The sequence below is a fragment of the Lineus longissimus genome, chromosome 11 (assembly GCF_910592395.1).
Source record: "Lineus longissimus chromosome 11, tnLinLong1.2, whole genome shotgun sequence".
NCBI classification, from domain to species: domain Eukaryota; kingdom Metazoa; phylum Nemertea; class Pilidiophora; order Heteronemertea; family Lineidae; genus Lineus; species Lineus longissimus.
Genome location: NC_088318.1, coordinates 14,222,019 through 14,245,213, shown reverse-complemented (window position 1 = coordinate 14,245,213; position 23,195 = coordinate 14,222,019). Strand labels below are relative to the sequence as shown.

General features: G+C 40.7%; 1 protein-coding gene across 3 annotated transcripts in view; it reads left to right on the top strand.

Moving 5' to 3' along the window:
- Positions 1-74: 74 nt before the first annotated feature.
- LOC135495237 (probable Na(+)/H(+) antiporter nhx-3) overlaps positions 75-23,195 on the top strand; it is a 31,389-nt gene continuing 8,268 nt past the window's right edge. For 2 of the 3 annotated variants that reach the window (XM_064783693.1, XM_064783695.1), the window contains exons 1-12: positions 75-396; positions 1,672-1,914; positions 2,333-2,562; positions 3,808-4,067; positions 4,560-4,777; positions 5,607-5,809; positions 7,210-7,299; positions 7,537-7,607; positions 7,840-8,058; positions 8,602-8,661; positions 9,396-9,570; positions 22,632-22,851. In XM_064783693.1, coding sequence (XP_064639763.1) covers positions 153-396; positions 1,672-1,914; positions 2,333-2,562; positions 3,808-4,067; positions 4,560-4,777; positions 5,607-5,809; positions 7,210-7,299; positions 7,537-7,607; positions 7,840-8,058; positions 8,602-8,661; positions 9,396-9,570; positions 22,632-22,851 — 2,233 coding nt within the window. In that variant the 5' untranslated portion in view covers positions 75-152. The remainder of the gene's footprint in view (positions 397-1,671; positions 1,915-2,332; positions 2,563-3,807; positions 4,068-4,559; positions 4,778-5,606; positions 5,810-7,209; positions 7,300-7,536; positions 7,608-7,839; positions 8,059-8,601; positions 8,662-9,395; positions 9,571-22,631; positions 22,852-23,195) is intronic. The other variant, XM_064783694.1, reaches the window with a different exon arrangement.

Below are 23,195 nucleotides of genomic sequence, written 5' to 3'. Positions count from 1 at the left end.
CTGAGTTAGCAATAATATTAGCATAGATGTCGCCACTATCCAACTTGCCAATACCCATTTGGAAGCATGCTAGCAATGGATGTGGTCGATGTTTGCAAGCCTTGCGAATTAGGGGGGGAAAATCACGATTGTTCGTTTTTTTAGCGGTTACCATGGGTTCATATGGTGATGTGGGGTTTATTCTAATAAATTTCATCATTGGATGTATTTCATTTGTTCTTACTGAGGCTAGTGAAGTAGCTATTAGTCCTAAAAATGGAACGGATTCTATCCACAACGAAAACGAATCAGCTGTTGAAGAGATGCGTTATCATGTTGCCGGTATAAACTTCGATCGTGTGGCAGTCCCTTTCGTAATTTCACTATGGATACTGCTGGCCAGTTTAGCAAAGATTGGTGAGTTTTATTTCTAACAATTTTGCTTTGCAGAGATCTTGATGGATTTGGGACCAAAGCTATCCTTAATAGAGAGGTTGTCCTTAATAGAGAGGTGTCCGCTTAGAGAGGTTCTACTGTACATGTGTTAGTATACATCACAATCATCCCCCCCCCTCCCCCTCCCCCTACTGAGCTTGGCCTAACTTGGCAGGGTACATTTGACCAGTCCGCTTTAAACTGTCTTCTCTACACCATATCCCTCCCCTTGTGTGATACATGTATTTGAAACTCAAGGTTGAAATGAAGACATTGCCCTGGTTTACATTCAGTCCTGGGGGGTCAAAAAGTGCCCAGAACCTAACAAAATTTCATTATGTAGTTCCAATATCAGTGAACCATATCGTGTGTCCAATATTTTCTATTTCATTCCATACAGGTTATGCAGAACAGTTGGAACATATCTCAACCAGGAACATGGGGCATTTTAGTGCTATATCACAATCTTATCACATGGTCTGAAAGGTCTTGGTTATGAAAACCTAGACACTTTGTGAAGTGGGTCATCATCCATAGAATTTCATTTTGAATTATTGGCCTCAGTGTAACAGATGTCCTTTTATTGGGTTTGGTCATAATGCCGAATGGTGTGAGCAGAATATTAGATTTTTGATAAGAATAATATATTTTTAATGAATTTTTACATGCTCAGGCTGTTATGGCTGAGGTGAGGTGAAAAAAGTTACCTGGTCTAGAATTATGGTTAGGGATGCTGAGGTCTGGATATCTTAGAGCACAATACTGATAGGGCAGCCCAATGATGAACCATTTTCATACCACAAGACCATTAAAACACACCACCAGATCATAATCATTGAAATTGTAATGGTTTTCTGTAGAAAAATCTTAGACCATGAGACCAAATAGTTTTCACAACCATATCATTACTTCAACAAAATCTTTAGTGATGGATTTGACCAGTTATGAAAGATATGTCTCAGGAACTCAGTAAGATGAATGTGACACAGGCAATTTCCAGGACTAAGGGCCAAGTCTTATAGTATTTAGCCAACTAAATGATTCAGATCTCTTGGTGGGTGGGGTGGGTGGGTAGTCGGGGTGGTTGGGTGGATGGGTTGGTTGGTAGTCAGATGGATGGATGGGTGGGTAGTCGGATGGATGAGTGGATGGGTGGGTAGTCGGGTGGGTGGGTGGGTAGTCTGGTGGGTTGGTGGATGGTTGGGTAGTCAGGTGGGTTGATTGATTGATTGATGCATGTCTCGTTGTTTGTTTCAGGCTTCCACCTCTACAACAAACTATCGTCTATCTTCCCGGAGAGTTGCCTCCTCATTCTGATCGGTGTCATCGTTGGCATCCTCCTCTTCTTCAGCAAGTTCCTGTCGGCGAGCTACTACCAGCTAGATTCAACCATATTCTTCCTCTTTCTGTTACCGCCCATCGTACTTGAGGCTGGATACTTCATGCCAAATCGCTCATTCTTTGACAACATTGGGACCATTTTGCTCTATGCAATAGTTGGTGAGTATGAAAATTCTTAGCTGTGGTGTATCTTAATAGAGAGTCAGTGTATTCTCTCAGGGTTTTTTCAAGGTAGGGTGGTACCCTTGATATATATTGAAGAAGTTTTGCCAGTGTGCAGCACAAGGTTAAGGTAGGGTGGCCAGCAATTTGAGGTAGGGTGGCCCTGTAGAAACCCTTTACAAAATTCTAGAGGAAGGTAGGTGGTAAGCTGCCAATGAAGGTCGGGCCACCCTGTTACCTTGTGGAGAATCTGAGAGACATGTCCTTTAATTGCGTCATCTCATAGTCATAGGTCCTGTGACATAACATGGTGTAATACAGGGGTCTTTATGTGCCCCCCCCCCCCCACAACACAGCATTTTGCGCAAAGTACAAATATTAAATAACCAAATACCAAGCTATTCTCTCTTTACAGGTACTCTGTTCAATACTCTGACCATTGGGTTTTCACTATGGGCTGTGTCCAATGAAGTCCTGGGATGGGTTGATGTAGATATAGGGATGTTACACTGCCTCTTATTCGCCAGCTTGATCTCAGCAGTGGATCCAGTCGCTGTTCTCGCCGTCTTTGAAGAGATACAAGTCAACGAAGTCCTTCATATCATTGTGTTTGGAGAATCATTGCTGAATGATGCGGTCACCGTTGTAAGTTGAATTGAAGGTGTTGTGTTTACGTGCTGCATTTTAACACCAACACTGGTTCTATATCCTCTTGAGCGACAAGTAGTATTCGTTGCCCAACACCAACTATGCAAGACAAATTTGACTATGCATCTCTTGATAGTGCTTTTAGTTTTACAACCAGTTAAATCCAGATATCATGGTATTACCATTTGAGAATTTTTTTCCATCTACACGTATTGGTTTATTGCGCCAAGCGGCCAAGTATGCTTGTTTAGGTTTTTGGCCAACCTGCTGTAATTGTTGACGTTATCACCACCGTTAACTGTATTATGTATGTTTGTTGTGGTGTCCTCAACAAAATGAAAAGAGACCCCGATGCTGTGTGCATAAATATTACAGTTGCTCGATCAGACTACCACATCCCACTGAACCAGGGACACCCAACACAGGTGGTTTGGTATCTTTTAAATATTGTGGTTATCACCATATCATATCCATCCAGGTGACAAATGGCCATGTAGACGAGGTTATTTTTAATATTTGCGCCAGTAGAGAAGCGTTTTGGAGTATTGTACAAAATCTTCCTTTTTAAAAGCATTTGAGGAACACATGTAGATTCATCCCTCAATTTTTTTTGGTGATCTTAGCAAAATTAATTCTGATACTGTCACTGTTCCAACAAGGTGCTCTTTATCCTAGTGTTTGGAGACTCATAACTCAACAATGCTGTCACTGCTTTCAGTCTGCTATACTCTGTCGCGTAGGTAGCCATGGTACCACTAGCAGTTTCTACAATGCTGCAAACAATAGCACCCTGGGAAATCAGTTTGACTTTCTAAAATATCACCAAACAATTAAAAAGCCAGGGAAGGTGTGCCTGTGTACGATCATAATAGGGTTTTCGGGAGCAGAATTAAAGAAGGAAGTGACTATTTGGCAAGCCCGGCTTACCAAACAGCGACTTTTTGTTGTCCTGAATGGAGAGCTCTCCGATTGGCTAATGTGTTGTAAAGTCTCCAGCTCGCCAAACAGGGTAGATTTTTTACCTGTTTGGCACGCGGCTCTCCAAACAGGACAAAAAAAGATGCCTGTTCGGCGAGCGGCTTGCCAAATAGACCCGCCATTAAAGAAACTTAAAAAGGCTCATATTTGTATTTTGTTGAATTAAAAAAGATATTTGTGAACATGCAAATTTTATGTATCGTACACTCTCAAAATAGCATTCTGGCACCAGCTGTCCTTAATGAATTAACCCTTTCTTTCTAGGTGCTTTATCACATGTTCGAATCATTCAGCGAGATCGAGGTACAAAGTGCTGTGATGCCAATAGATGTCATCGCTGGTGTTGGATCATTCTTTGTGGCTGGCGGGGTCGGCACGCTTATTGGTGTTCTGTTTGGCTTCTTCACGGGATTGATTACAAAATATACGGACCATGTTCGCGTGATTGAGCCCATCTTTGTTTTTGTCATGGCATACCTGGCCTACCTAACTGCTGAATTGTTCCACTTATCAGGGATAATGGCGTAAGTAAAAATTTTCAGATATGTGACGTGACCAGCTTTGGCCAAAGAAGGCGTATGGAGAAAGGGGACAAAAAGGAAAGAGAGTAACATGATATTTTCCTCAAACTTTTTTTTTCTTTGAGAAGTTTTAAAATCTATCTTGAGGCTGTGCTGAATATCTAATGCCATTGTGCTTTACACTAACTACCAGATGTCACCAGTGTCTGGTGAGTAGACTGAAAATGGCAGAGAATTTTCCCGTTCACTTTTTAACTACTGCTGTCTCACTGACAGCTGTGCTGTTGACATACATCAGCAGTGTGTGTTTCAAACGTTTAATGGGCCATGAAAAGAATGAATCATACCAAGAATAAATAAAGTCTTTCTTTATCAATCCTTGGTAATACTATTTGCGAGACTGGGCTTCTGTCCAACTAATGTAAGGAAAGCACATCTCCCCACCTTCCTGAATCATTTGATTTTGAAAGTAACAAAATATTTTCATCCTTTCAGTGCTGTGTTCTGCGGCATCACCATGAAACAATACGTCGAAGCAAACGTCACCAACAAGTCTCAAACAACCATCAAATACTTCATGAAGATGTTGAGCAGCGTGAGCGAGACTATCATCTTCATGTTCCTTGGATGTTCGACTGTGATTGACACCCACGACTTCCAAGTGGCATTTGTAGGATTCACGTTAATATTTTGCTTCGTTTATAGAGTACTAGGTGAGTTTAATTGCTAGTACAGTAGAACTTCTCTATTAAGGACACCCTTGGGACTGACATATGCTGTTCTTATTAGAGAGGTGTCCTGATTACAGAGGTCAATTTGAATGAAAATGCCAGGTTTGGGACCAAAACCAGTGTCCTTATTAGAGAGGGTGTCCTTAATAGAGAGGTGTCCGCTAAGAGAGGTTCCACTGTATGTTGTAAACAGTTATGCAAGGACCCTCAGTCGACACGTAGCAGGCCGATCAAACTATTTCATTGCATTTTGCCAAAATTTCAATAATTCCAATGAAATTCTTTGACAAGTTGGGGCAGTGTTCATACCAAAAATCAACTTTGGTCTGAAAGGCTTTTGTGCCCAATGTTTGTTCCTAAAATAGTTTGTATTCACTATCTATACCATAACCATCTGCTTGGACTTCCTTGTCCTGAGCCTGCTGCATGACTACACACTTGATTTATCAATAGTTGTTGCACGTGATACCCATGATATCTCCATAAACAGAAACCTCTATTGCACATTCAATTAATCACTTTTTGCGCATGATAAAGTGATATTGTGTGTGGGTTTAAGTTTCCAGGCGTGTGACAAGTCTAAGCACAAATAGTGATTTATTAATCAGAAAAAAATGAAAATTTTGTTTCATGTTCTGGCATGACAGCTATCATCCATGATTTCGGACCAAATTCAAGTAAAAAAAAGGAGTCAAATTTTGAAATATTAGCTCAAAAAATTCCTTAACAAATCGCTGAGCCGTATCAGAAAAAGGTTTCAAAATGTTATAGTTAGGCTGTCAGGGCATTCTCAAACGTTTGTTTTTTTCAGGTGTTCTGATTTTAACATGGATGGCCAACCGTGTTCGTTTGCTCAAATTGACCAAAACTGACCAATTCGTCATGGCCTACGGGGGCCTTCGTGGTGCCATTGCGTTTTCATTGTGCAAACTTTTAAACGAAAACCACGTTCCAATGAAGAGGATGCTTGTTACCACAACAATTGTTGTTGTTTATTTTACAGTATTTATCCAGGTAAGTGCTTGATATAAATTTTTCGTCATCTTGTTAATTTTTGCTTTTGTGATTAAAAGGGTTAAGAGGATAGCTAGGGTGGTAATATGTAGGTTTATAATTAACTGAAGTGGCCATTTACGAAATCCTGCTCATATCTGTTTGTTGTATATATCATTTATGGTCAGGTTGGTCCTTCTGCTCTGTAAACGAAGGAGCTGATGTCACCCTTTGATATATTGAGAAAACCAATCCAGGGCTGCAGGTGCCATGAATAGTCTAAAAATAGATACTTGCATCTTCTCATGTCTCTTTTGTGTCCAGTGATGTACGTCAGTGTCTGATTTGGTTTCAAAAAGGCTCTGATTGACTTGGTTTCGAAGAAAAATAATAAGCCTACTCCTTTAAGGCCATGTTTAGGAGGCCCATGTTAACCCTTGTATCCTCAGAGTAGGCTAATTGAGCCTCATATTAAATCTGGTCAGATTTTAAACTTGGTGACATTAGATAAACACTTGCTTATACATTGTGGGCTGGATTCAGAGGCCTAAACTGACCTTTGTACACTTTGAAAATTTGGTTGCATTGACTTGGTAACATGAGGGCAGCAGAGAATGCTCATTCAGGTCGAGATAGGACCATAACTCCTGAATATGATGTCGGATTTTGAAATTTGAAATAATGCTTTTCCTCCTTTCTGTACTATGATTTCCCTTCTTTGAACTGAAGGCGTCCCTCACTAACAAATCATTTCCCACTTTTAATCCGAAAAACACACTTCTGACAATATACTCCGTAGCACGTGCCGTCATGAAAGTGTCAACTGCGCTGACGCACGTGTTAGGTTCTTAATACCGATGACTCGTCCGGGCAGCCTCACTTTCAAATGTGCTATACATTGTAGCGGATGCTTTTACCATAATTGGAAATCCACTGGTTATTTTTTTTTAAAGCCGCTGTTTTTGTTTGTGTTTGATATGACTTCATGCGTACCTGGCCATCTGTGTCATTTGAGTTAGGGGCATCCGCTATCACTCCTTGTGTATGTTGTGTTCAGATATTACTCTATTTGTCGGATATCATCAAAAAGTTTCAACTTTTGGGGTGGAATTCTACGTTTACGATATAACAATGGTAATAATATTCATTTGATTATTCTGTCGTCGTACAGTTTTGGAATTAGATATGTTCGACTTTTCGGAGTAGAATCTGTTGGCGTTCTGTGATTATTTATGTTGTTTCCATGCAGTTGGGGATATATTTTCCGATCTTTTCATCCAATACTGTGAAAGACTTTAAAACATTGCGTTGGAATTAGGTCAATGTGGTTTTAAGCGATTTTCTACATACCCCGCAACCCGCAACCCATTTAAAAGCTATCAGCAAAAAACACTCTGATAAGTTTTGAATTATCTTTTCAGGGTATTACAATCAAACCTCTCGTGGACGCTCTCCATGTCAAGAAGAGTGATAAACATGAATGCACAATGAATGAGCAGATAAATGAAAGGGTAGGTACATCTTGCAGGGATGTAATTTTTCAGAAATTCTGGTTTTTAGCGTTCGGTCTTTAATTTTAGACCCAATAAAGTATACATTGCATCATAAAAGCTTGTTTTTTGTCTATCCAGTAATCCTTAGTAATATCATCATATGATAATCCTCAGAAATTTTTTTCCACAAAACTGTTTCAAAATGTTACATGTAGTCCACAAAGTAAACTTATGACTGCTTCTTTCTATTTTCAGTTCATGGACCACATTATGGCTGGTATTGAAGATATTTCCGGTCATCATGGCCATCACTATCTAAGGGGAAGGTCAGTATACTTATTTGCGGCCATTTTGAATTAAACAGCCATCTTGAATTTGAGGCAAATTTGAGGGTACACTATTGAGAAAAACATTTCCGTAGAAAAGTGTACAGTAGTTTTTCTGTGGATGTGGCTTATCCTGCTGGCAACTCTAAAGGTCAAGGCTGTAAATTTTCAAAATTCAGAATTTTCCGTTTTTCCCTACAAGGAAATACCAACCTTTTGCTTTTATTGTCAGGTTTGAACTTCTCAACACGAAATATCTAAAGCCAGCTCTGCTTCGAGAGAAACCAAAGACGCGAGAAACCAGCATCTTCCGCACATTCACGCGTCTGAATCTCAAAGATGCCGTCGACTACGTCAAACGCCATGGATCAATTTCTAACTCGACATCAGATATCCATACGCACTCATTATCGCATATGATCCGGAGGGCGTCAGTCGGTTCTATGCAGACGTAAGTGTCATATTCCTCTGATGCTATAACCGGGCCCACCTTTAGTTTCGGGCACTCTGAGGTAATTAGAGCGCCATGCGCTAACGAGTGATTTTTATCACTGTGACCTGCAACGAACAACTGGTGATTGAGGTGACAATTGTTACTGGAATGCGGTTGCCAATTTGTTAAATGTGATGAGGGGTCGTAAGAGGGTCGAAATATGCGTCTCAAGACAGGTCAGGGTGGTGTTACTGGTGGCACTAAAGATATTGATGGCCTTCTCATTATCTCTCTAAATGAAATGATTTGTCTTGCTTGCAGATACTTCAGTAGAAGGTACCCTTAAATTGCATGTTTCTCTTGATAATCATACATGTTGTTGCGCTTCTGATAATTCTGAATGTCAAATTATAATTCAATGTATATGCAACTGGCTTTTACTAAGAGTTTTACCCTTTGTCGTGCATAACAGTTAGTTGTCAGTGAACCTAATGTTTTTTTCCTGCTTTCACTATCAGTGTATTTTTGATGGCATTTTAATTGTCTTGCTGTTTGCTCCAGTCCGGCGCAAAGGTCGTTTTCAGTTCCCAATATGGGCAAACTTTATCAAGATGGAGACAGGTCAGCGTTGTAAATTCTCACTTTCTGCTTCATATCGGCTAAAATTATAAGCTTTATGTAGTTTCGATATTAGCGAGAATAAATATAGACTAACTCTTGATATTAGTAAAAGTAGGTATAGATTAATCCATACTTGGTGTACATGTAGTATGCTTCAGTATGAATTTGCTCAACCACTCATATTTAGAACGTTAGATTTGCACCAGTTTCTTGTAAAATGTCACTAGATGTCACTGCTGTTGTCTTTGACAATAATCCTGTGTGAATGGTCGTATGTAGAGGTTGATTTCTAACGACTGCTGGTTTCAGTTTAGCTGGCAAATGGGGAGGGGCTACCCATTGAAAGGCGAGGTAAAATTTTGTAAAAAGAGGGAAATTATTGCATGTTGCAAGTTCTTGCATCAGTTTAATTCGATTCAAGTCGGCATGTTATTGTAAAAAGAAAGCAACAGGGTTGGAGTAAGATAGATAGGAAGCATCTTTGAAATGAAAACAATCCTTCCTCCATTCCAAAACCCCTTGTTGCCATGACTGATTAAGACCACCTGTTGTCAACAGTGAAAGTCTGGTTCAAATACAGCACCTTGAAAAACTGACACAGTAAAGTGCCTTTCCTGAGACAAAAGGAAAAAACAACTACCCTCCTACGATGATTTCAAATATCGACCTCATGTAATCTGTGCAGTGGTCATCAAACAACTTCCCAGTAATAGACGTTGCTTGGATTTTTCCAGCTTGGTGCCAAATGGTGAAGTGGAAGCGGTTGATGGGGCCAGTAATTTTGAAGAACACCGCAATGACACGATACTTGACATGCGGTCCATCGATCCGAAGTATTCAAAGAAGATGGCCGACGATTCAAAAATGCATCATCTACTGGAAGATGACATGTTTAAACCGAGAAAGCAGGTAGGCTGAAAGATTTCTCTAAAGCGTCCTGGAAACGAGCTGGTTGCAGCGATATTAATCGCATGCGAAGTTTGCGGTATCGCTGGTACCTGCGACAAGAATTGGTGATCGCAGTCAATATGGCACTATTTTATTCACATTTGTACAATCAAGGAATACTTTTATCCCTAATTCAAGCCAGCCCTAATTCCCTATTTTCCACATTTGTATCTACCTGGAGACATTATGGGATGCTCTTGCTCTTACCTATATTTACCCATGCACACGATTGAGTCGAGGGCAACTCTTCAAAAGAGGAAAATACATCAACTTTGCTGATTGGTCGTACAAAGGAAATTTTGTGTTGCTCCAATGGTCTGACTCGATTTTGTGGCCTGCGTGGGCCATACTTGGGAGTGCCATGATACCACCTTGAGAAAAAATTATGTAAATATGTCTGATCATAGATGTTATTTAACTGATGTCTGTCCTAATTGAAAAGCGATGTGTCCTATTTTAAAAATATGACCTAATTGAAGAGCAGACAGACAGTATTCATGTGGTAATTCTTTAATTCCTTGAATAGAGGGTTGTTTAGGGATTTTCCTGACCAATCATGCTGCTGTATTCTATTTAAAGGGCTCAACAATGGGAATTCTGAGTAGGGAACAGGGAAACTATTTTTAATTGATTGAGGGGGAAGTGTTGTGTAGTGGACTGAGCAGTGGGCTGAGCAGTGGTCTAATCAGGAACTATTAAGGAAGATAGTCATACACAGCCTGCTTGAACAGCAACGAAAACGTGCATCAATAGGGTGGTCAATATATAGAAACAAAATGTAGTTTAATGAGTGGACTGGGCCTTTAAGTCTTTGTTGAGAAGCTCATAACCAGCATTGATTGATAGATCATTATCATTGGTTCACCTTCTTGTACCAAAACATACGCAGTTCACTATAATGATGTCATCACCTCAGATCCACTGGTATTGTTAATGGCCAGCTGTACTCAGGGGCCAAGGACTTGGGACATCTGCCAAACGAATGCCACTCTCTTGGTAATATATTTGATAGATCCGTCTAGAAATGGTTTAGTATCATGTGGTTTATCTAATTTTAGGTACCGGAACATGCATGTTGTGAGTACAAGTTCGTAGTACTCTACTTTTGTAACGTGGCCTACTTTGTAAAGGACTTTGGCCTTTTGATACAAATGACAATGATCATGATATATTGTAAACCCCTTAATTACGCAGCCCTAAATTCTCAGAGCAAAAATGTCCTTTTCTGATTTCACTAAGAATATTTGAAGTAGAACTACAGGTAGGTACTGTCAGTTAAAGTACCTAGAATCATAAAAAAGTGTCCTGAGAGGGAATTTTTGTCTCTGGTTTGATACCCGAGCTTTTGTGTTCCTGGTATCTTTGACAAGGCCTTTGTAACTTGGCTGTTGACAATTTCAGTTCTCTGTAACATCCTTGTAGTCCAGCCTCTTGTTCCAATTCACACGTCAGATAGGCCTATTTGATGGTTGTTCGGAGTAGAACATTGAGTTTGATGACGTCGGTGCATTATTGATTGGGGACCAGCCGGTGTTTTGATAGGCATTATTGACAGGAGGCCCAATATTTCCATGTACACTTGACAATGTCAGTCAAGGTTTATACTGGTCATGAAATTTCTATCAAGCTTTTGTTTATGCAAGTATCAATTCGTTTCTTGTACCCCCCCCCCCCCTCCTCAAGGGTAGTTAAGCTATCACCACTAATCTTTGCCGATGCTTGAGTAGTATTTATTTTTCCTTTAGTGAAAATTTGGCGAAGCTGGAAAGAATAAGGATGCTAATGTGTCGATGTCTTGTCGAACATACAGCCTTACCCAGTAAAATTAGTCCGGTTACTTTATATGATGGTGACAACTGATATATTGTTGATGGTGATGTCTTGACGAAAGAAAAAGTAGCATTGGTGAAAAAAGGGTGATGCTTGAGCCTTAAGATGTCGTTATAGGGTGATAAGGTGTCGTACCTTTGAGGAGGGGGGTACAAGACACGAATTGATACTTGCATTAATACAGTAGAACCTCTCTATTGAGGACACCCTTGCAGGTACTCACAAGTACTATCCTTGCTCCAAGGGTTAAAATCCTGATTACTTGAGAATCTGTTGCCAAGCTACAGGAAATCAGATGTTCCATGATATGGACTCAGGTGAATGGCTTACACAAATCATGGTAGATTAAGGTAATTTGCGGAAATATTTCATGCTGGCCCAGGGGGTGGCCAGAGTCTGGTTTTCATAAGACTTTTATGTGGTAGAGTGAATTATTCAGACCAATGTATGTCAATCCATCAGCTGTGTAAATTTTGCTGGATCTAGAGTGGACACATCATGGTCGCCATGGATCAATTTTGTGCCAATAAATTAAAGGGGAAGTCTCCTGATATCTCTGGGTATTGAGGTCAGTGCATGTTTAGAAGTATTTATTCAGAATTACTCTCTTGATCCTCCTCTTCCTGGTTGATTTTGCCCCCCCCCCCCCCACCCAGTGAACCAATCCATTCATACCTCCCCCCCCCCCACATCAAACAAAGCTATAGTCGACCCCACACTTTATATTTGTCACACAATGAGCTTTGTCCCAATGTACCCCCAATATATACATACATGTACATCATGTACATACATAAACAATCAGGCAACACAATGAGCGATTTGAATAACAATCACATCAGTTGTTCAAAACACAAAGCCATAGGAAAATGTTGAGTTCAACAATCAGCTCTAAATATCTGCGGAGAATCAAATCGTATCAATGTGGATTGTCCCTATGACTAAACACGTGGGCACTTCACTCAGTACATGTATATGACTCGTTCTTGGAATCACCTAAAGGATATTGTGAATCAGGTCAACACGGGCATTCTCCCATATAAGTCACCTTCACCTTGTGTGAGTTGGTTAGTCGGTTGAGATTCGTGCATGTGGCAGGCTGTGTGTTTTCAGCTCTATGTATTTTCACATATGTGAGGCGAGGACGCAGAGAGGCGAAGCTTGGTTGTCGGGATTATTCAATTCGGGGCTAGAGTTGATGTTTGATATACCCACAGATCAGGTAAATTGATGAAATTTGTGTTTTTCTGGTATTTTCAGTCCGTTTTGTCTGGTCGGTCCTCAAGGGAGACGGGTATTGTGTAGTGATTGTGAACCGGTACATACACAGTCCCTTTGTTGCTTTATCTTGCCTGTGAATGTTATGATTCCTTCTATTATTCCTTCATTTTCATCAAAATCTGTTATATTATGGCATTGGTTCGGCTAGTGTTGGTGGGACAGACCAACCAGACGATGAAAAAATGAGCTGATGAGGACATTGTTGCTATGGGCACAATCACAAAGGAGTTGGATACAATACAATACACTCTCATTCTCAACTCTCCACTGGTCTGTTGGAACATAATGTAGACCATGGCCCAAAAAAGGTCACCAATTGACGAAATAAGTGCCAAAAGTTCAATGGGTTTAAAGTTGAATGAGATTAAACTACGTCATTTCTGATTGTAAATTTTGACTGTTGTCTTACACTGGTCCTGGCAACAGAAAACCTCACAAAACACTGTTTTGGTTCTCTGTTTATCTGCTGATTGGGTTCTGTAGGGGGGGGGAGGAGGGGGGGTATCGTAGTAACTCCCAATGACATGATGTGTGTATCAATGTACCGGAAACAGCCCCCCCCCAGCCCCACTACATTACGGTGTATACGTATCTCATTCTCATCCTCAACAAGAAAGATGTAGTTGATAGAAGATACTAAATGCAGACGCTATTTAGCCGTCCTGGGGTGTCTGTTTCACATTGGCCTATTACACATAAGATACATGTAGGCCTTTTGTTCAGGCCCCCCACAAACAGTTATATAGCGACACAGTATGACTACTGTCGGTCCTCCAGGAAGTTGTGATATTCTGACAGCACTCAGTTCTTATGATAACACTACTTCACGTAAAAGGTCAATGTCTGGATGAAGTGCCACCCTTTAAAAACCACTCAAAATGGCATTGTGATTGAATCAAATCCCAAAGGCCTAATTGTTCCATGAGTATAGGTTAAGTGCATCTCAATTTCGTTTACTTAATGAGTCATTTCTGTCTTTTCATTTTATCATTGTTTCACTCTGAATGGTGACCCTATAGGTCAGTGTAGTAGTATAGACCTGTAACTAAGTTTTTAAAAAGATGTTTATCCGACAACCTCAGTGTCGAACATGGTGACACAGATTTTATGGGTAGACCTTTTCTATTTCAAGTCTAGATCTAACCAAGTAAGCGTTCTCAATCTCATTTTCTGGTTGATGTGTAGGCCTACATGTAGTTTCAGTTCGTGTCAACTGTAATTGGTTTCACATTTAGATTTTCCCCTTGTTTGACTTCCTGGCTCCAATCTAGGAATTCCTAAGTAATCAATTTGGGTCTTCCCGACATGTCGATTTGAGGTTCCGATATAGATTTGGTAAACCCCATAAAATATTTTACAATGAAATTGTCTATATGATGAACTTACTCTGCCGAGGGACCTGATCAGGGTAAAAAACTATATGGGGGGCCTAATTTATGTTGGTCAAGCTGTTGGCTCTCCCGTCATCATCTGGTCATTAGTATCAATCTGTTGCCGCGACGTTCATGATGAGAAACCGAATGCGCATCCTTCCCTTGCTGAGTAGTGATATTCTATTCACCTGTGGGACGTCGGAGGGTCACTCAAGTGTAAATGTTGCCTCCCTGTACGTCTTCACCCTAATAAGGCATACTGCGTGATACAGTATGTTGATGACGATATTTACTGGTAATCAATATTACGATATGTAGTTCCGCGAGTGACGTAGCCATGCAGTTGCTACATGGCGGGAGGATCTTGAATCATCGCGTATTATCATTGAGGAGGTGACTAAATTCCTCGGAAGTGATTGTGGCGACTGAGAGATCATCATCTTACCTTCATGAGTGGGTGTTACTCATCCCCCCATAATTAATATTTTGATTACCTGACCTATACCAATGCTAAGCTGGAACTGATCAGAAATTTGCCTCATGGCTGTATGTGGCAGCTATGAAAATCCTTATCTATCAGAATGTCATCTCCCCAAACGGCTGCTGTGAACTTTAGACCAGCAAAATGAGCTACACGTCGACATTCAGTAACCCTAAAACAATTCCGCAATCGCAATTAAAGCCAGCTGATGTCCCAACCAAAACCAACACCTGATATCATTTGATATATATATTATAGGCCTATGAGTAGGCAGTAGGACATTCTGATCATTCTCCTCTGGAAGACAAACATGGCTTTGGAATGTATTTCCTCTGGGTCTTCTCTTCTGGTGAGTCAAAATCTACTTTTTCTTTTTTGTGTGACCTTCATGAAGCAAAACCTTGTTACAAAGTGTGTTGGGCACTGACAGAAAATCCCTCTTTATAGTTTTTTTCTTGATTCTAGGAAATTCTCTGGTAAGGGAAGGGTATTGAGTGTAAAAATTATTTGTGGCAAATAGCATATAAGCGTGGCAAGTAGCATATGGCGTGTATATATAGCCCATGCAATGTCGTGATTCCAGGTCATTTCTAACAAGGACTTTGTTGCATGGAATGTGATAACTCTGTCTGCTATATTGACCCACTTCATTGATCTCTTGCACTCTTACATAACGTATTGAACTTCGCCACGAACCTCAAAAACAGCTGACCATTTTATTTTTAGCCAACACAATGGCACAGAATACATGTATTACGGAAATAGTTCATGAAATTGTTAGGTCCAGCATGGGGTCCCATCTTGTCAAGACATGCTCTTCATCCTGGAATGCTAGCTGCAAGCCACAGGTAGTCTGGACGCATGGGTCCAGGATGTTCTGACTAAGATATCTATTAGCTGTCATTGAAGAGTCATTTTGGATGATCCAAAAACACTTCTTCTTGTAAATTTTTTTATTTTAAAGTAAACAAATCTCATGTGTTGTTCCGTCCTATTAACCAGACTTTCAGGATAACAAGAATAAACCCATGGCACAATATTGACGTGGTAACATAGGCCTACTTCCTGACCAGCTAATTTCAACGAAATATCATTCCAAATTAATGCTGACTAACATGACGCACTACCCACATAAAGCATGGTTAGCCTACATTTGTCCCCCTTTGTCTGTAGAAACATGAAGTCTGTTGATAGACACTTTCATGTTAATAGAAATGGGTATGTATTGTAAGGGCCAATGGCAAGAATGAGTCAACGTCGTTTATTGCAAGGGGCATATACCAAGCCTCTTGTTGGAGTAAGATTGCAGTCAATTATTGAGTTCTAAAGACCCCCCCCCCCCCAAATATATATGATTTGTTGACATAACTGGTTTAGCCATGCATGCACCATTTAATATGCTTTGTACCATAAAACTATCGTCTTAATATCTTATTGTATGGTAATTATACCCTACCTGCATATGCACGTGTGCCAAACTCATGAATATGCATGTACGCCTAAAAGATCTAATTAATAAGTCCATGTAAACATTGCTGGCACATGTAAAGGCTTTGTTCTTTTGTCAAGCTTTAGACAAAGGACTTAATTGTCCTTGAGCAACCAGGAATGTTATGTTTTGTGTGTGATTTCCTGTGTTTTTGTTGACCGGATAGTAAACGGAAATCTGTAACAATGCGTGAAATAGAATTTAGTTACAGCCAAAAGTGACTAAAATGACGAGAATTTAACAAATTTCCAGGTGTGCTCAGGCAGACAAAGGAATCTAACTAGGTCTGGATGTTATGTAACAAAATCTAGGGAATTTCTACACCATCTATGATATTGGTTCATTGTCTGATTTAGATTGCTTGATAGACTCTTGAATAATGCAATTAAGTGGTGAGGACATTCCTCCCATAGGCCTTTGTTGAGTTTGATTCCTGGTGATGGAATAATTTGGGATGTCCAATATTGTCTGACAGTGAACCTCGCATATACCCACATCTGCGTTCTACAGTAGTCCTATCCCGCCCCGGTGAGAGCAAGAACCATGACCCTCACTCTCGCGTTCAGCCTGCTGTTCTCTCTTCTCTTCTGCGGCCAGCTGTGTTATTATATTTCCTATCCACTAAGATGATATTTCGGCCTGTCCCATGAACCCTCATCCACCCAAACAACATACAAGATGTTAATCTCTATCCTTTTCCCCCCACCTTCAATGAAAATCTAGAAATATTCCCAATTGACCTTCTCAAGAGTTCACGGTCGCTTGTGACCCCATTTATCCCCGGCAGTCTGCCTATCAGCTGGTCGGCTTTGTTCAGTGTCTGTTCTTGGAGTCCCTTGTGCACCATCAAGCCAGGTCCATTTCTAACAAAGAGAATAGTCAAACCCTGCGAGGAGAGCCATCCATGTTGGTTGTGTGTGTTTGTGATGATCTTAGCAGCCGTAAGTTCACGCTAAAACTCGATTTGCTCGATTCTTTCACCCTGTTCTTTCTCAGCTGATTATTGATAATGTCTGCTGTGTGTGTGTGTGTGTATACCGTTGGCTGTATGTGCATTAAGACTTCAATGAAATAAGCTGTAGAGGTTTATACACGTTCATGGTGGTGTGTTGTCCTTGGAATGAACCTGGTAAGTGCACTCGGTGTGCTGTGCATCTGTTCCCAAGGTTAGGGGCAGACACAGGAGAACAGTTCAGGAGGTTCACCCTCTGTTGATTGGCCGTGGGTCTGGGGAATGTTAGAAAATACTCCCTCTTGCCAAAATGTGCCTGGACTAACCTCCTGATGCTTTTTATCATTTCGGACAATTTCCCACAAATCGCAGCTCAGAGCACCCAGGTTTCAAAAAGTGCCATGAAAAGCTTGCCACCAGGCACACAAAGAGGGTGAACCCTACTCTGGGAGGCTCCTATTTTCCTAGTGCCTGTGACCTAAACTGTTATCCAAAATCAAGGCGTCTGCTGCTTAGGTAATAGTCATGTACTCTGTCAACAATTGATATCTCATATCTCATATCAGGGGAATATTGCAAAAAACTAGCCAGAAGGTATTTAGTGTGTAAACCAGTGCAGTGTTTTCTCTTTTTGAGCTCCACCGCTGGGAAAATATTTGCTCAAGTATTGAGTATGATTTCTTGCATTGAAAGACAAACATGTCTTCACTGTATATTTTATACTTGTTTCATGCTGTGACTTGTTACGATTGGGAACCTTTTTTGCATGATTGGTAATACCAACTAAGAAACTAATGAAACTGTTTTTACTAATGTTTTAAAACTGCTTTCTGTGAGAGAGCATCTCTGTGAGTGCATACACATTTTGTTCCATTAATTCACGTTTAAATGTATTTCTCATGTGTTAGCCACTGCAAGAGAAATCGACCAATCGAGTGGTTTCTAGATATAAGCGTAGCTAGGATGCTGCAGCTACGGTGATTATGTTCTCCTGAATAGGTTTTTAGTTGACGTCACTGTGCAATAGGCTCGCCTGTATGGATGCAATCATTGGGTTATCTGAGTGTGTTTGGGTGCGGCGTTGGCACTGATGAGATTCACACCCAGACTGATTGTGACAGAATCTGGTGAAGATATATGAGCAGATGGAGATCCAATCAATTGATATTCATATTCGAGATCTATATGTGTGACAGATGGATATCCATCCGTGACAGATGAAGATCCAAGCCAGGAGACAAATGAACAGATGGAGATCCATCCGTGTGACAGATGAATCCGTATGACAAATCGAGATCATATTTGAGATCTATCTGTGTGACAGATGGATATCCATCCGTGACAGATGAATATCCAAGCCAGGAGACAGATGAATAGATGGAGATCCATCCATGTGACAGATGAATCCGTATGACAAATCAAGGTCATATTTGAAATCTATCTGTGTGACAGATGGAGATCCGTCTGTTTGATGGAGATCAGATGGAGATTGAGATCCATCCATGTGACAGATGAAGATCCATCTGTATGACAGATAGAGATCCATCCATCTGTGTGACAGATAGAGATCCATCCGTCTGTGTGACAGATAGAGATCCATCCATCTGTATGACAGATAGAGATCCATCCATCTGTGTGACAGATAGAGATGATACATTGATCCATCAATGTATTTTCAACAAATTGAAGTTCACCTGTGTGACAGATAAAGATTGTTCTGTGTGACGGACAAAGATTGAAATTCATTTGTTTCATTCATTGATCGATCGTATGGTGGAATCACTGTTTTAATCAGTATTTGATGACGTTCTAGCTGGGCCGAGGACACAGCCATTAATCTGTCTACATTTATGATCGAAATATTGACCCGCATAATGTCCTCGTCTCCTTGACTGGGTGTGTTGCAGTCTTCATTGATTTGTGATTAGGATCTATACGAGATTGCCTTCGAATATGACATCGACCAGACGCCTGATGAGTCTACTGATCACCAACCTCCCTCAGCAGGTCTTTTTAACGGCCCTAAAACACACTCAATTTAAAGCCCTGCTGAAATAGGCCTGAAAGATATCTTGGCCAGTACCTTGAGTGGCATTACCCCATTACAAAACTGACCTCATTGCGTGAGTGTATTTCAGAAGGCCTGCTATGGGAGGATGGTTAATTACTTACTTATTAACATTTCTTCAGCAGTTAGTCTGCTTATCCTCTGGCGTTTCTTCATGTATCATTATGAGTAATTAAGATTCTTTGAATCTTGACCTTTATTGTGACATTTTCTTCGATTTGCCGACCTTCCGAGACAGTTTCTGGGTCCCTTCCCACACCATAGGTAGAGTGGGTGTCACTGTCAGCAAATTGTTTCTTTCTGGTCCTAATTAGCAAGTACGCACGTGTTACCATCTTCTTAGAACATCCAAGTTCAACACTTAGAAAGAGGGTGTAGCAAAACCTCCTCGGAAAGGGTAAGTGCTTTCTGAAGTGCCATCACAACATGGTCACCTGAAGGCAAATTGCTGACATCAGTTGTAATAGAAAGGCAGTCTGGACATTCCAGTTTGTAAAATGCAGAAAAAACAAAGTTTACTGATGAATTGGGAGTGATCAAGTCGTGCTGATTGCCTTGCGGACAGTGTAATGTCCAGCAAGGAAGGCAGGTCACTTTGCCTAGTTTGTAGGTCTGGACTGAAGTTTTGGCGCAGTGAGGCAAAACCGGATAGCAGGGAAAGCATATCCCCTGACGTCTCTCCTGTGCTTCACATGACTTCCTATTCACCTCCTTAATTGACATAATTTAATCCTGATCTAGTTTCTAGAATGGCCCAATTACAGGTTGACCCTACTGACCAAGTTCTACTTGAAATATAACTGACCCTGCACATTCCGATCTGAGGATTGTTTGGCCTACTTTTTGTGAGGCATGGGTCCATGCAAGATGGTCTAATACAGTTTGTCGCTCATGGCTGAGTGAACTTTAGCAGTGGTCCTGTAACCACCTAATTTCAGGTTGGGTAAACTTCTTTGAGTAGTAAGGTTGCCCAAGCGGCAACAAGATATTTCACCTTTTCCTGAAAAATTCGAGGTCTATTGGTTGGTGTCAGAAGTAGGACAACCAGCTCCACCAGGCAGGTTGCCCAATTGGCAACTGTAACTATATATCGATATAAGTAGGATGATTACATTCGTATGTCGTAGTATTTAATGCATATATTACGTTTTAAATTATATCACCTGCCTCGAGGCCTATAATTCATAAAATCAATCTGTTTTTTTTGAGGAAGCCGTTTTAATATGGAGGTCATATAAGTACACATGATTGACGTATTGGTTTGTTGTGGTATTGAATTATATTTTCACGAGACTCGGTGGTGTGTTTGGTTCGTTATGAAATATGACGTTCTAATAAAACATAGTCGCAAAACATGTAGTCACTAATCACGTTGGCTAGGGTTACTCACATCATATGGCAACACTAGTCTTGTTTTTTTGTGCTGTGGAGCAATACAGACGAGAAGAGAGAAGTAAGTGTGCCATTGAGAGAAAACACACTCGTCCATGTACCCTCGTACCTTCTTCGTACTTCTTTTAGACATGCCTGCCTGTGAACAGTGTCCAGTTGAGAGAAAGATCAGAGAGGTGAGGGGGACGAACATGCTGTTATACTCTTTTATTTCAACTTTCAATGACTTACAGATACATGCCGGCTGCACTTTTGAGGAGGGAAGGGAAGGTGAGGGGGGGGTGGGGGGGGGGGGTAGTACAACAGAGGTCAACTGAGGATTTCACTTTGATATGTCGAGGTTTTTTGAGGTTATTTTGTTGAAAATTAGGACACAATTGTGGCCTTGACCCATTTAATATTAATTCTGTATGGCGTCTGCTCTACCTTTAATGGCTGACGAAATACCACTCCTGAACAGGTTGTTGCATGCTGCATGATTGACGGGAGTGTATTTTCACCTTGTTAGTTTCCTTGCCCCTGGATGTAGTAGCATTGCTATCTCGCTAGGCTCAAGGTGGGCTCGGTGTACATTTCACCAAGTCTTGTATACATCTAAACTGCATGTGCTGTAACCTCATCAGGTTATACCTAGACTTGAAAACAAGGACTTCAGAAACTTATTGCCTATTTCAATAATAGGGGGCACTTAAAATCATCTTGTCATGTATGTTTTCTGTGAAGTTTTATAAAAATTTGCCTCATAGTTGTGACTTTGTCTTTCAAAGCGGTGGTGCCTGGTTGAGTACTCTTAAGAACTCTGATTTAGGTATCAGATCGGGCATTTCCATTTATTTTAACAGGGCAGCTCTCAATTAAAAGGAAATAGAAAAGTTCTATACTATTGTAGAATATTTTGCAGGTTGACTCAATGTCGGCCTGTGCATGGGCTCTGTAGGTCAGATGACTAAACCATTCTATACAATATGTTTATACATATAATGAACTGCCAGATTTGGCTACACCTGTTTTCAACGATCGTCAACACCTTGTTATGGGTGTGTTCACCATTGCGAGGGTTTTCATTACATTTTATGGTTCACAATGAGGCGTGGGTGTGCCTTAAATACATATCACTTGTCAGCTGCTGAAAATACTGATATCTGGATTTAGATATTTGATAGCTGGATTTAGATCAGTTCGTACATTTGGGTGGAATCGCAGAAGAATTTCATGATCATTGAACACTTTTGGGGCTGTTTAGTGTTCGTCTTCCTCATGTGTGATAGTTTCCTTCTGTATGGAATCCGACCTGATTCAGTCCTAAAAAAATTCGATCCAAGGACGATGTTACCGTTATACGAGTTCAATGACCCTTGGCCTATTCACCACGGAGGAGAGAGATGCTTAGGCTTGGCAAAGAAAGGTTGTTCTAGTGTTACAACCTGTTTGTAGGCATAGCTTGTCTCCGCTCCGCCTATGCATTCCAACTAAGTGCAAGTACACAAAAAATAAGGTTAGCAATAACCTACTTCTGTTAACAAGGTAACAAGGTAACGGCTTCTTGCCTGTTGTCCCAGGTTTTTATTTCCCTCCTTTTCCAAGTGAATATGAGCCATCCATCCTTTCATCTTGAAACACAAGGCGCTGAGATCTCAAAGTCCCTTTATGACCTGCAAATGGGCAAATATTTTACCTGAAAAGACTATCCAAACAAACACGTTACCTCCTTCTCCAACCCACCGATTTGACATCATTAGGATTATGATCCGTATGATGATCCGTAACCCCCATCCCCCCCCCCCCCCCCCCCCGACATGTCATCAGACTACCGAGACTGCGGTCTGCAGCAAATGAAAAGATCAAGCTAATTTTATACCAGTAATTGGCGCCCAATTACTCCACATGATAAGATGTTGAGCAAGAAGGTACAAAAACACCAGACATGACATTTGATGTACTGTGTGTTTCAAGATATGATTGGCACTTTTGATTTTCTAATTGGCTATTAGAAAAAATGACAAAAATTCTCATCTTCTTGTTTGGTTTGACATCTTACAAATCTTGGTCTTTTGTTTTCAGTACTCGCATAAATGCTTAGTGAATTTGTAATGAAGTCCATAAAACTAAGTTATCTTCGCCCAATATTCATTAGTATTGTACATTTCTCTTTTTAGTGGACGAAACATCGTCGCCATAGCTTGGATGACGTAGTAAATCACCCGCCATTCCACCACAACTTACGCCTACATCTTCGCCACCTGGTGAGCAGTAAGAAAGTCAAAGAGGAAAAGAAACGTCGTGAGAGCAAAGCGCAGAACTTGGAGAACGCGATCGCTTGTGGGAGAACTGTGAGAAACGTCAGCTTCAACATTGAGGCCCTACCCGGTATGGAGAGTAAGTATCATGAAGAAAGGGGGGGGTTGAATTGATATCAGTTTCAAATCTAATGTCAAACGTAAAGGATCTCTTGTCTAGAGGTATTAAAGCTGGTAATCACTGGGTCCCAGAGTAAATATAACCAAGGCTTTCACAAAGAGCATTCCTCTATTGGATATCGGCTCCAGATCAATAGAAAGTTTTTAGGATGGTGGAGTTATATTTGTGTCAGTTATTCATCAGCGGTCACTGCAATCAATGATTCTTGTCGCAGGCGACAGCATTGACCAACGCCGAGCGATTTTTGTTGCATGTGATCATGATCTTAGGTCACCGCAACAAAAATTGCTGGTTTGTGCAGG